Genomic DNA, 14,614 nt, shown 5'->3' on the forward strand with positions numbered 1-14,614 from the left:
TCAAAAAAGGAAAAAAGGACCAAGTTCAAGGTATGTGTCTGGTTTGTCTCCAGCCTTTGACAGGTCAGGGTGAAAGTGTTGTTAATTATTGATCCCTGGCGCAGGCTTTGCACTTAGGGAAGATCTACTGCAAGTTCCAGCAGTCCTCCTCCTGAACCTCCTACCCTGTATTTGTGAAAGACCTCAGGCACATAAGTGATGGATGAAGGCTCCTGCTTCATATCTGGCTACTTAGCAGAGAACCAATTGCCTTGAAATGGAAGAGGAGATAAGTTGGAAGCAACTCTTAATGACTCTAGGCTGAAGCCATGGAGTAAGGGTGCAGCTCGATGAGACAGTTCAGCTGAGTTTCTGGCTAGCTGCCACTTCAAATTGTGCTGCTCCTGTTTTCCTTGTCCCTGCAGTGAGTCACAGGGTGTTAGGGGATGGAAGGGACCTCTGAAGATCTCTGAGTCCAACCCCACTGGTTGGACCATAGAATCCAGCACAGGTCACACAGGAACACATCCAGATGGGGCTGGAAAGGCTCCAGAGAAGGAGACTCCACAACCTCCGTGGCAGCCTGTTCCAGTGTTCTGTGGCCTTTACAGTGAAGAAGTTCCTCCTCATGTTGAGGTGGAACCTCCTATGCTGGAGTTTATATCCATTGTCCCTTGTCCTATCCCAGGGTGCAACTGAGCAGAGCCTGTCCCTGTCCCCTCCCTCTTGACCCCCAGCCCTCAGATCTTGATAGACATTGATCAGATCCCTCCCAGCCACCTTCTCTCCAGACTAACCACCCCCAGGGCTCTCAGCCTCTCCTCCCCAGGCAGTCGGCAGTCTCCAGTCCCTTCAGCATCCTTGGAGCCCTCCCTTGGACTCTCTCCAGCAGATCCCTGTCCCTCCTGACCTGGGGAGCCCTGAACTGGATGCAATATTCTGGGTGAGGTCTCAGCAGGGCAGAGCAGAGGGGCAGGAGAACCTCCCTGGCTCTGCTGGCCACACTCCTCTGAATGCCCTCCAGGACCCCCTTGGCCTTCTTGGCCTCCAGGGCACATTGCTGTCCCATGCAGAACTTAAAATCATTAAAAAAAACCTTGCTGCCCCCCAGCACTCCCAGCTCCTTCTCCTTGGGGCTGCTCTCCAGCAGATCCCCTCCCAACCTGTCCTGCTGCAGTTTATTCTTCCATCCCAGGTGCAGGACTCTGCACTTGTCCTTGTTGAACCTCATTAGGTTCCTCTCTGCCCAGCTGTATGATGGAGCTGAACTAGTGAGCAAGAGCACAGAAGACATTTTGGTGAAGAGCAGTTTGCAGTTTACTTCTCTGGCTTTGACTCACCAAGGTCTTGGATGAGCTCAGGGAAGGGCTGAGTCAAAGGCAGCTGTGGGAGCAGCAAAGCCTCCCTCTGCCAGCTCCCTTGTAGGCTGATTTAGCTACTAATGAACAACAGTAACTGAGTACATGGCTACCTTCAGTCTGCCTCTGAAGTAAAGCATCTCAGGCTTTGGGGTTGCTGGTGGAGGAGAAGCTCAACAGGAGCCAGCAGTAGCACTTGCAGCGCAGAGAGCCAAGCAGAGCCTGGGCTGCAGCAAGAGAAGTGTGGCCAGCAGGGCCAGGGAGGGGATTCTCCCCCTCTGCTCCACTCTGCTCAGACCACACCTGGAGCTCTGTGAACAGTTCTGGAGCCTCTGTTCCAGGAAGGATCTGGAGGTGCTGGAAGGTGTCCAGAGAAGGGCCACAAGGATGAGCAGAGGACTGGAGCTGCTCTGCTCTGAGGACAGGCTGAGAGAGTTGGGGTTGTGCAGTGTGGAGAGGAGAAGGCTCCCAGGAGACCTTCTGGTGGCCTTGCAGGATCTAAAGGGAGCTCCAAGAAAGCTGGGGAGGGACTTTTGAGGGTGTCAGGGAGTGATAAGACTGGGGGCAATGGAATAAAACTGTAAGTGGGGAGATTGAGATTGGATTTTAGGAAGAAATTCTTCCCCATGAGGGTGGTGAGAGACTGGCAGAGGTTGCCCAGGGAGGTGGTGGAAGCCTCATCCCTGGAGGGTTTTGCAGCCAGGCTGGATGTGGCTGTGAGCAACCTGCTGTGGTGTGAGGTGTCCCTGCCCATGGCAGGGGGCTTGGAACTGGCTGAGCCTTGAGGTCTCTTCCAACCTTGACAATTCTGTGATTCAGTGAGAGAAACTGAGCAAAACAGGAGGTTTTTTTACTCTGCATTTGCTACTTGTTAAGCCGTGGGAACTCGGTGGTGTTGACTCATCCAATCTGCTGCATACTTACTCTGGCTGGTAAGACATTTGCACAACATTTCCAAAAGCTTTTTTGCAATGTGGTAGGGATTAATTATCCTTTTATATTATTGGGTGGCTTAGATGATCTTTTGAGGTCCCTTCCAAGCCCTGTGATTCTCTGCTCCCAGGGTCTTTATTTTGTCTCTTAACAGCAGTGAGAGCAGCAGGATCCTTTCTTCTGTGCCATTGAACAACTCATAGGGCTACAATTAAAACAGAAAAGGACATCAAATTAAAATGCTCCAGCTTATTTCAGATGGGACATCGTACTCCTTTTTACATACAGAGCATATTCACTTCCCTGCATGTGAGAAGAGCAGCAGGAAATGCAGCTCTGCATTGATCATTGATTTCTGTCTCTTCTCAAAAGAAGTACTGCCCTCATTCCCCTGAGATATTGGACACCAAAGTCAGATCTTTCAGAGAGGTAACTCAATCAGTGTAGAGCACTTCATTATGCTCAAATTAAGGTGTTTCAGTTGGAGGGAAGAAAATGTTTGAGGAGATCTACACTGTCTCAGGAGAGTACAGCCCAGAGCCAGCTGTGTGCTGAGCTGCATCCAGAGCAGGGAGAGCAGCAGCACAGGGAGGGGATTCTGCCCCTCTGCTCTGCTCTGCTCACACCCCACCTGCAGCACTGCCTCCAGCTCTGGGGCCCCCAGCACAAGAGGGACATGGAGCTGCTGGAGAGGGTCCAAAAGAGGGCCATGAAGGTGATCACAGGGCTGGAGAGCCTTCCCTGTGGGATCAGGCTGAGAGAGTTGGGGCTGTTCAGCCTGGAGAAGAGAAAGCCCTAGGTAGACTGGAAAAAGAAGGAAAAGAGAAAAGATTAAAAAAAGAGAAAAGAGAAGAAAGAGAAATGAGAAAAAAGAAAAAGAAGGGGAAAAGAAAAGAAAAATTTTTGAGAGAGAAAAGGGAGGAAATAAAAGAAAAAAGGGAGGAAAAAAAGGGAAGGAAAAGGAAAAAAAAAAACAGCAAAGGAGGAAAAAAATCAGGTGTGAGGGAGTATGCAGCAGCATTCCCCTTTCCAGTTCTTATCACTTCTCAGTTAATTTCTACTCTGCAGAACACAACCAAGGCTGCTCAAATCTCTAGAGCCTGCCAAGAGCCTTTCCAAGCCAGCTGAGCATTGCTCAGCAGTTCCCTCCTACCCTATGCCATGACACAGGAGCCAGGCTCCCCTGATGACTGAAACTTCCACTCTCAGATAACCAAATTGAGGTCTGACACATGTTATGTGAGGAGGGGAAAAACCCACCTCAGTGAGAAGCCCACTGCATTCTCTAGCAATCAGAGAATACTCTTCTGCATGCACCAGGCTAGCACCTAGCCTGAGGGAGAAGCTGGAAGAATGATGAGCAGAGGGCTGGAGCTGCTCTGCTATGAGGACAGACTGAGAGAGCTGGGGCTGTTCAGGCTGGAGAGGAGAAGGCTCTGAGGAGATCTTCTTGTGACCTTCCAGTACCTGAAGAGGACTACAAGAAAGCTGGGGAGGGACTTTTGAGGGTGTCAGGGAGTGATAGGACTAGGGGGGATGGAGCAAAACTAGAAGTGGGGAGATAGAGATTGGATGTTAGGAAGAAGTTGTTCCCCATGAGGGTGGTGAGAGACTGGCAGAGGTTGCCCAGGGAGGTGGTGGAAGCCTCATCCCTGGAGGGTTTTGCAGCCAGGCTGGATGTGGCTGTGAGCAACCTGCTGTGGTGTGAGGTGTCCCTGCCCATGGCAGGGGGCTTGGAACTGGCTGAGCCTTGAGGTCCCTTCCAGCCCTGACAGTTCTGTGATAACAGCAAAGGTGTAGTTCCTGTCCCTTGGAACATTTTCCTGCTTGTTTGTTTCGTGCAGCAGAACCCTTGCCAGGAGAGGAGAACAGCACTTCCAAAGCACTCCCATTTTCTGAGGACTCTATGGACTCTGCACTTAGCTCTGTCAATCCTTCCAGCCCGACCCGACGGAATTCCATGGAATTTCGTGCTGCAGGGAGCACTGCAGGCTACAGGAATTCCCTGCACTCAGTGACTGCTACCTCAGGCGGGCTCCTGCGCAGGCTCTCCTTGGGCTCTGCTGGCAGCAGTGGCTACTATGAAGTCAGTAGGAACCGAATACAGAGGAGGATTGAAGGTATGCTGTGGGACTGCACCTGCCCAGGGGTCTGCCTGCCTTTGTTGTCTCAGACAGCCCAAGAGCACTGAATGAAGAAGTTCTTGACTGTAGAAAAGCTTGTACAGGGAATGAATTGTTGTGGTTGCTAGCACAAGGCCAAGTGAAGGGTCCTAAACCTGGGTCAGGGCAATCCAACCCAGGCTGGGTGAGGAGTGGCTGGAGAGCAGCCTGGAGGAGAAGGCCTTGGGGGTGTCAGTTGGTGACAAACTCCCCAGGAGCCAGCAATGGTCCCTGGCAGCCCAGCAGGCAGCTGTGTGCTGAGCTGCATCCAGAGCAGGGAGAGCAGCAGCACAGGGAGGGGATTCTGCCCTCTACTCTGCTCTGCTCACACCCCACCTGCAGCACTGCCTCCAGTTCTGCTGCCCCCAGCACAAGAGGGACCTGGAGCTGCTGGAGAGGGTCCAGAGGAGGCCACAAAGATGCTCAGAGGATGGAGAACCACCCCTGTGGGGACAGGCTGAGAGAGTTGGGGCTGTTGAGCCTGGAGAAGAGAAGGCTCCAGGGAGACCTTAGAGCAGCCTTCCAGTACCTGCAAGGGATCCTGTAAGAAAGCCAGGAAGGGACTTTTGACAAGAGCTGGGAGTTACAGGATGAGAGGGAATGGATTGAAGCTTGAGGACAGATTGAGACTGGAGATGAGGAAGAAATTCTTTAGAGTGAGGCTGGTGAGACTCTGGCACAGGTTGCCCAGGGAGGCTGTGGCTGCCTTCTGCCTGGAGGTTTTCAAGGCCAGGCTGGATGAGGCCTTGAGCAAGCTGGGCTGGTGGGAGGTGTCCCTGCCCTGGCAGGGGGTTGGAGCTGGATGATCTTTAAGGTTCCTTCCAACCCAAACCATTCTCTGAATGCATTGTATGAATCCATAACTGCAAGTGCAGAACTGCAGCCTGTCTGTGGTGCAGGGAGGGAAGGGCAGGATCTTGCTTGCTGCACCTTCCTCTCCCTGCTGTTCTGGACCCTGCAGCAGGCCAGACTGGGGAGGGCTGTTTTGCTGCAGCTCACTTCCTGATTGTGTTATCATCTATTACTGTGCTGCTGGAATATGGGGGATAGAGTTTCCTCCTGTCCCTCCTCTGTCTGCACAGCTTAATTTGCCTTTACCACATCCCCAGTTAATGGCACCTTGGGACCCAGAGGCCGGGTAGGAGTCAAACTGCTCTCTCCAGACATGCCACAGTGCTGATGTTTATGCTGCTGTGTAAACATTTACAGTTGTGTAAGGTATTTAAAGGCCACTGGAAGAGTTCAGTATTTCTTGGGGGAAAAACTGAAAGAAAATAATCCTAATTTTAATGCATTGCAATGGATGCCTCATAAAATCCGTCCTGTCAGCTCTCAGCTGTGATATGAAATGCAATGTGTTGGCCTTGTATAGTGATGCTTCTCCCTTCCACCATATTTTCTTCTGCTGCAAGCTGCAAGTTCCACGACTGGGCCAGATCTGACTTCACTAAAAAGGGAACCTTCAAGGACCTTGACTAAGGATCCTTCCACCTGGTCCATCGAGGAGGTGATGCGTTTTGTGAAAGAAGCTGATCCCCAGGCACTGGCTCCACATGCAGAACTCTTCAGGAGACATGTAAGATGCATAATCCATTCTCTGCTGGTAGATTGTGCCTTGTCTTCATCAAAATACAGCTTTTGTGTCTTTCACTGGGGAACTGAAGGTAGAATGAACTCTACTTATGTGTCAGAGGGTGACTGACAATTGGGTTTTCACCAGAAAGTCCTCCTGCAGTTTATTTCCTCACTGCCACTGTCTTAGAATCAGAATGTAGTGTGAGGTGTCCCTGCCCATGGCAGGGGGGTTGGAACTGGATGATCCTTGAGGTCCCTTCCAGCCCTGACAGTTCTGTGATTCTGTGATTCAGCTGGCCTTGCCCTTGCCCCTAGCAATCTGTCTGGTGTCACCTGCACACAGCCCTCTCTTACTTTGCACATGTAGATGGTCTGGAGCCCCTTCCTCTCTGTGACTCTTGGCTGTGGTGAAGGTTCAGTGCAAGGTCTCAGTGCTTGGATCATTTCATCTCAAACTGCACAAACCTTGCTTTGCAGCTTCCTTCCCCCCCTGCCCCTTGACCCATTAACTTCATTTTTCTCCAGCTAGTAGCTGATTTTGAGGGCTCTTTGGTCAATTTCTTTTTGCTTACTCTATTTATTTATTTTTTTAGCACCTTCAATATTTTAACCATGCCTTCAAAATGCTCAACTAAACTCTAAACCCTAAGCCTAAGCTGAACTCATTTTCATTGGCCCTCAGGGATCAAATATAGAAATAGACAGAGTTGTGGGGTTCAAGCACAGAGATACACAGAGTTGTGGGGATCAAATACAGAGATACAGAGAGTTGTGGGGATCAAATACAGAGATACACAGAGTTGTGGGGATCAAATATAGAGATACAGAGAGTTGTGGGGATCAAATACAGAGATACACAGAGTTGTGGGGATCAAATACAGAGATACACAGAGTTGTGGGGATCAAATACAGAGATACAGAGAGTTGTGGGGATCAAATACAGAGATACAGAGAGTTGTGGGGATCAAATACAGAGATACACAGAGTTGTGGGGATCAAATACAGAGATACACAGAGTTGTGGGGATCAAATACAGAGATACACAGAGTTGTGGGGATCAAATACAGAGATACACAGAGTTGTGGGGATCAAATACAGAGATACACAGAGTTGTGGGGATCAAATACAGAGATACACAGAGTTGTGGGGATCAAATACAGAGATACACAGAGTTGTGGGGATCAAATACAGAGATACACAGAGTTGTGGGGATCAAATACAGAGATACACAGAGTTGTGGGGATCAAATACAGAGATACACAGAGTTGTGGGGATCAAATACAGAGATACACAGAGTTGTGGGGATCAAATACAGAGATACACAGAGTTGTGGGGATCAAATACAGAGATACACAGAGTTGTGGGGATCAAATACAGAGATACACAGAGTTGTGGGGATCAAATACAGAGATACACAGAGTTGTGGGGATCAAATACAGAGATACACAGAGTTGTGGGGATCAAATACAGAGATACACAGAGTTGTGGGGATCAAATACAGAGATACACAGAGTTGTGGGGATCAAATACAGAGATACACAGAGTTGTGGGGATCAAATACAGAGATACACAGAGTTGTGGGGATCAAATACAGAGATACACAGAGTTGTGGGGATCAAATACAGAGATACACAGAGTTGTGGGGATCAAATACAGAGATACACAGAGTTGTGGGGATCAAATACAGAGATACACAGAGTTGTGGGGATCAAATACAGAGATACACAGAGTTGTGGGGATCAAATACAGAGATACACAGAGTTGTGGGGATCAAATACAGAGATACACAGAGTTGTGGGGATCAAATACAGAGATACACAGAGTTGTGGGGATCAAATACAGAGATACACAGAGTTGTGGGGATCAAATACAGAGATACACAGAGTTGTGGGGATCAAATACAGAGATACACAGAGTTGTGGGGATCAAATACAGAGATACACAGAGTTGTGGGGATCAAATACAGAGATACACAGAGTTGTGGGGATCAAATACAGAGATACACAGAGTTGTGGGGATCAAATACAGAGATACACAGAGTTGTGGGGATCAAATACAGAGATACACAGAGTTGTGGGGATCAAATACAGAGATACAAGAGTTGTGGGGATGAAATACAGAGATACAGAGAGTTGTGGGGATCAAATACAGAGATACAGAGAGTTGTGGGGATCAAATACAGAGATACAGAGAGTTGTGGGGATCAAATACAGAGATACAGAGAGTTGTGGGGATCAAATACAGAGATACAGAGAGTTGTGGGGATCAAATACAGAGATACACAGAGTTGTGGGGATCAAATACAGAGATACACAGAGTTGTGGGGATGAAATACAGAGATACACAGAGTTGTGGGGATCAAATACAGAGATACAGAGTTGTGGGGATCAAATACAGAGATACAGAGAGTTGTGGGGATGAATACAGATACAGAGTGTGGGATAAATACAGATACAGAGTTGTGGGGATGAAATACAGAGATACAGAGAGTTGTGGGGATCAAATACAGAGATACAGAGAGTTGTGGGGATCAAATACAGAGATACAGAGAGTTGTGGGGATCAAATACAGAGATACAGAGAGTTGTGGGGATCAAATACAGAGATACACAGAGTTGTGGGGATGAAATACAGAGATACAGAGAGTTGTGGGGATCAAATACAGAGATACAGAGAGTTGTGGGGATGAAATACAGAGATACAGAGAGTTGTGGGGATGAAATACAGAGATACACAGAGTTGTGGGGATGAAATACAGAGATACACAGAGTTGTGGGGATGAAATACAGAGATACAGAGAGTTGTGGGGATCAAATACAGAGATACAGAGAGTTGTGGGGATCAAATACAGAGATACAGAGAGTTGTGGGGATCAAATACAGAGATACAGAGAGTTGTGGGGATCAAATACAGAGATACAGAGAGTTGTGGGGATCAAATACAGAGATACAGAGAGTTGTGGGGATGAAATACAGAGATACAGAGAGTTGTGGGGATGAAATACAGAGATACAGAGAGTTGTGGGGATGAAATACAGAGATACAGAGAGTTGTGGGGATGAAATACAGAGATACAGAGAGTTGTGGGGATGAAATACAGAGATACAGAGAGTTGTGGGGATGAAATACAGAGATACAGAGAGTTGTGGGGATGAAATACAGAGATACAGAGAGTTGTGGGGATGAAATACAGAGATACAGAGAGTTGTGGGGATCAAATACAGAGATACAGAGAGTTGTGGGGATGAAATACAGAGATACAGAGAGTTGTGGGGATGAAATACAGAGATACAGAGAGTTGTGGGGATGAAATACAGAGATACACAGAGTTGTGGGGATGAAATACAGAGATACAGAGAGTTGTGGGGATCAAATACAGAGATACACAGAGTTGTGGGGATCAAATACAGAGATACAGAGAGTTGTGGGGATCAAATACAGAGATACAGAGAGTTGTGGGGATGAAATACAGAGATACACAGAGTTGTGGGGATGAAATACAGAGATACACAGAGTTGTGGGGATGAAATACAGAGATACACAGAGTTGTGGGGATGAAATACAGAGATACAGAGTTGTGGGGATGAAATACAGAGATACAGAGAGTTGTGGGGATGAAATACAGAGATACAGAGAGTTGTGGGGATCAAATACAGAGATACAGAGAGTTGTGGGGATCAAATACAGAGATACAGAGAGTTGTGGGGATGAAATACAGAGATACACAGAGTTGTGGGGATGAAATACAGAGATACACAGAGTTGTGGGGATGAAATACAGAGATACACAGAGTTGTGGGGATGAAATACAGAGATACAGAGTTGTGGGGATGAAATACAGAGATACAGAGAGTTGTGGGGATGAAATACAGAGATACAGAGAGTTGTGGGGATGAAATACAGAGATACAGAGAGTTGTGGGGATGAAATACAGAGATACAGAGAGTTGTGGGGATGAAATACAGAGATACAGAGAGTTGTGGGGATGAAATACAGAGATACAGAGAGTTGTGGGGATGAAATACAGAGATACAGAGAGTTGTGGGGATGAAATACAGAGATACAGAGAGTTGTGGGGATCAAATACAGAGATACAGAGAGTTGTGGGGATCAAATACAGAGATACAGAGAGTTGTGGGGATCAAATACAGAGATACAGAGAGTTGTGGGGATCAAATACAGAGATACAGAGTTGTGGGGATCAAATACAGAGATACAGAGAGTTGTGGGGATCAAATACAGAGATACAGAGAGTTGTGGGGATCAAATACAGAGATACAGAGAGTTGTGGGGATCAAATACAGAGATACAGAGAGTTGTGGGGATCAAATACAGAGATACAGAGAGTTGTGGGGATCAAATACAGAGATACAGAGAGTTGTGGGGATCAAATATAAAGATATACAGGTTTAGAGGTATCAAATATGGAAATATACAAAGTTACAGGGACCAAATATAGAAATATACAGAGTTAGAGGGATCAGATATAGAAATATATAGAATTAGAGGTATGAAATATATAAGTATACAGAGATAAGAGTCTTCAAATATACAAATCTACAGAGTTAGAGATATCAAATATAGAAATATACATAGTTCTAGGTGTCAAATATAGAAATGCACATATTTATAGGGATCAAATACATAGAGTTGTAGGGTTCCAATACACAACTATGGAGCTGAAGGGATCCAATACACAACTGTGGAGCTGCAGGGATCCAATACACAACTGTGGAGCTGCAGGGATCCAATACACAACTGTGGAGTTGCAGGGATCCAATACACAACTGTGGAGTTGCAGGGATCCCATACACAAAGCTACTGCTTTATATGGTGAGACTCTGGCACAGGCTGCCCAGGGAGGCTGTGGATGTCCCCTCCCTGGAGGTGTTCAAGACCAGGTTGGATGAGGTCTTGAGCAACCTGGGCTGGTGGGAGGTGTCCCTGCCCATGGCAGGGGGGTTGGAACTGGATGATCTTTGGGAGCCCTTCCAACCCAAACCCTTCCATGAATGCATCTATAAGAGAGAATTTTTCTTACCACAATACCCAGAAATAGAATTTCCTTTCCAGGTCTGCCCTGCAGCTTGTTAAAGCAGCTGTGTGCTGTTGTTTTGTTTCTTCTCTTCCTCCTGCAGGAGATTGATGGGAAGGCACTGCTCTTGCTGAGGAGTGATATGATCATGAAATACATGGGACTGAAGCTTGGGCCTGCCCTCAAGCTGTGCTACCACATTGAAAGACTGAAACAAGGGAAGTACTGACCAGGTGGGGAGACCACAAACAGGTGTGTGGCTACCACACTAAGCTCTCAGGTTCACAGCCAAAAAGTATTTTGCTGATCTAAATCATCTTTATTTTTTTGAAAGTGCTCTCAACATGTAAAAAGATAAAGATTGGGGGTGGGGGGGTTTGGAGGGGGGGTGAGAGAAAGAAATGTGTTAGATTCTGCTGGTTTGCAAACTGTCTCAGCAGTGTGTGCAGGGAAGGACAGTTTGTCACACAGGGGGTGGAGGAACCACCTGGAGGTTGGGTACCAAAACTCTCTGAATCCTGAAAAGTGTGCTCCTGGTACAGGCTTCAACCAAGGTGCTCCTGTTCAGAACCAAAACAGCTGAATCCCAAAGGAAAAATAATCCAACAAACCAGCATCAGGTGTTAATAATATTTTATCTTTTTTTTTTTTGGGGTGTGGCTGTAAGCTTTTATTATTGTATGAAAACTGGAAAATAGATGATCTCAGCTCTGTAGTGAATCCTTGGTCTGATCCTCCCACAGAGTCATACTCTGGGATATTATTCTAGATTCTTCTTCCTAGATTTCCAGAAAGGGAATAGCCATATGAAATGGAGGTGAGGAGTAGGGGGAGGGGGCTGGAGGGAAGGGTTATGGAAGAGAGGGATTAATACAAACACAAGGTTTTATAAAGTGTGCTTCTCAGGCCCTTGGTGAGTTTTGGGGGCAGATGTCCACTGTATTGGCAATTTACACAAGCAATAAATATTTCAAGCTGTGCTGCCATTCACAGTGAGACCTGGACAGGCTGCAGAGTTGGGCAGGGAGGAACTGAATGAAATCCAACAGGGGCAAGGGGAGAGTCTGGCATCTGGGAAAGAACAAAGGAGCAGGATGGGTTGGGGACTGAGCTGCTGGAGAACAGCACAGGGGAAAGGGAGCTGGGGGTGCTGGTGAGCAACAGGGTGACCATAAGCCAGCAACGTGCCCTGGTGGCCAAAAAGGCCAAGAGCATCCTGGGCTGCAGTAGAAGGGCTGTGGGGACGAGGTCAGAGAGGTTCTCCTGCCCCTCTGGGGAGGGCACATCTGGAATCTTGTGTGCAGGTCTGGGCCCCTGAGGTGAAGAAGGAGCTGAGGGAAGTGCTGGAGAGAGTCCATGGCAGAGCCCCCAAGCTGCTGCAGGCAGTGGAAGATCTCCCTGTGAGGCCAGGCTGAGGGAGCTGGGGCTTGGAGCTGGGAGCAGAGGAGCCTGAGGGCTGCCCTCAGTGCTGGGGAGAAAGATGTGCAGGGCAGTGTGGGGAGGACAGAGCCAGGCTCTGCTCAGGGCTGGCCAAGGCCAGCACAAGGGGCACTGGGTGCCAGCTGGAGCAGAGGAGATGCCAGGGCAAGAGAAGGGAAAGCTTTTTGGCTGTGAGGGTGGCAGAGGGCTGGAGCAGGCTGCCCAGAGAGGTTGTGGAGTCTCCTTGTCTGGAGCCATTGCAAAGCCCCCTGGCTGTGTTCCTGTGTGAGCTGCCCTGGGTGCTGCTGCTCTGGCAGGGGGCTTGCACTGGCTGCTCTCTGGAGATCCCTTCCAAGCCCTGACATTCTGTGATCCTGTGATTCCTGTTTCATGGAGGGGCACACTGGCTGTACAAACAGCCATGATTTCTGGGCCAAACTGATTAAACTGGAACAACACATCCACATTTTAAACATTCCATTGTTTCTGGCTGAGTTTGGCAGGGCTCTGTGCATTCCTCCTCGCTCTATCTCCACATACCACAGAAGCACAGAATCACAGAACTGTCAGGGTTGGAAGGGCCCTCAAGGATCAGCCAGTTCCAAGCCCCCTGCCATGGGGGGCACACTACACTACACACTACCTCACACTACAGCAGGTTGCTCACAGCCACATCCAGCCTGGCTGCAAAACCCTCCAGGGATGAGGCTTCCACCACCTCCCTGGGCAACCTGTGCCAGTGTCTCACCACCCTCACAGCAGCTAGAGACAAAAATCCACAGACACTGCCCACGTGTGTTCAGTGTTTGTGATGTGGAGTTTGCACTGTGCCAGGGAGGGAGCTGCACAGTTCCTGGGTGTTTTGGTTTTAACCCAGCCAGAGTAGCGCTGTGTGCTGCTTCCACACTCATGAGCACCTGCTGGATTGGTTGGCCACTCATGGAGAGTCAGAAGGTGACAAACAATCCAAGAGTGGATTTCCTCCTGCAGCTGAGATCCCTGTACCTATGCAATACTCTTGGTTATTCATCCCTTACCTCTCAACCACAGAACCTTTGGTTCTGATGGTTTTGGGGCTTATGTTGTCCATAAGAAAGTGCTACTATGGAACCAATAAGTTGCTTGGGTTTTTTTTAGGGGTGGGGGGTGTAAAATGGTTGCTCTTTGTACAAGCTGCAAGACTTGAGTAGTGATAATAAAGCAGTTTATTGTCACTGCCAAGTGTAACGTGCATCAGGGACAAGCAACTATACTTTGTGTGTAGGAAACTGAATGTACTGTGACAGCCAAGTGGTAACAAGCTGTTTGCTGAGGGGAGGTGGAGCTCTAAAATTGTTGGGTTTATTGTATTTAACAGCCTTTTGATAGGAAAACATCAGAGTCAAAATGTATTCTTCCTTTTTTCCCCACAAATTCCTTTCCCAACAGTCTGCTGCTCCTCAGGTGTCAGCAGAGATGCTGCTGCCAAATCATTTTGTGGCTCCCAAGTGACTGCAATGCCATTTTAGTTCAGCAAGTCACTGGGACCTGGAGGGTTGCTTTTGTTATGGCATCATCAGACCTTGGATGCTCAGAGTTACCTCCTGTTAATTTGTTTGGCACATCTTTGGTGCATCTTGTGCTTAGGTAAACATCACAAGTGTGCTCTGGATGGGAGGAAAAGGTCAGGGCACTGCTTGGAGGAGCTGAAGGTTTTTCCTCTTCGTGTGAGGAGAATCCTGGCTGGATTGTTGGGGTAGACAGTTAGCTGCACAGGGAAGAAAATATCATGCCCCACAGGCTCAGTATCTCCTCTATACCTTACTTCTTCCACACTTCATTATGCTGAATTTGAGAGCACAAAAAAAAAAAAAGGATCTCTTATGCTTTAACTAGAAGCAATTGGCTGAGAAAGGTTTTCAATTTTCACCTTGACCATTGGCAGAGCTAAAAAACAAAGAGGCTTAAATTTCTGTCCATTTTTGTGTCTGTGTGAGTCCATGGCACACTGTGGTGGGCATCAATACATTTGTTCCAGGCTTTCTGTGCAGCCACTGTGGTGTTTGGCAGCACCAGGGTTTCACTAGGTGCTACAGCCTGAGATCCAAGGCTTGCAAACGTGGTAGCAGGGACATGTTGTGAGCTTGGTTTTTTTATTCTTTCTTTTCTTATGGGAT

General features: G+C 47.9%; 1 protein-coding gene across 1 annotated transcript in view; it reads left to right on the top strand.

Annotated features, from left to right (window-relative positions):
• SCML2 (Scm polycomb group protein like 2) overlaps positions 1-11,268 on the top strand; it is a 60,756-nt gene extending 49,488 nt beyond the window's left edge. The window contains exons 12-14 of the mRNA XM_054383131.1: positions 4,115-4,390; positions 5,845-6,008; positions 11,143-11,268. Of these exons, the coding sequence (XP_054239106.1) occupies positions 4,115-4,390; positions 5,845-6,008; positions 11,143-11,268 (566 nt within the window). The remainder of the gene's footprint in view (positions 1-4,114; positions 4,391-5,844; positions 6,009-11,142) is intronic.
• The last annotated feature ends 3,346 nt before the right edge of the window (positions 11,269-14,614 follow it).

This window comes from Indicator indicator, chromosome 1 (genome assembly GCF_027791375.1).
Source record: "Indicator indicator isolate 239-I01 chromosome 1, UM_Iind_1.1, whole genome shotgun sequence".
NCBI classification, from domain to species: domain Eukaryota; kingdom Metazoa; phylum Chordata; class Aves; order Piciformes; family Indicatoridae; genus Indicator; species Indicator indicator.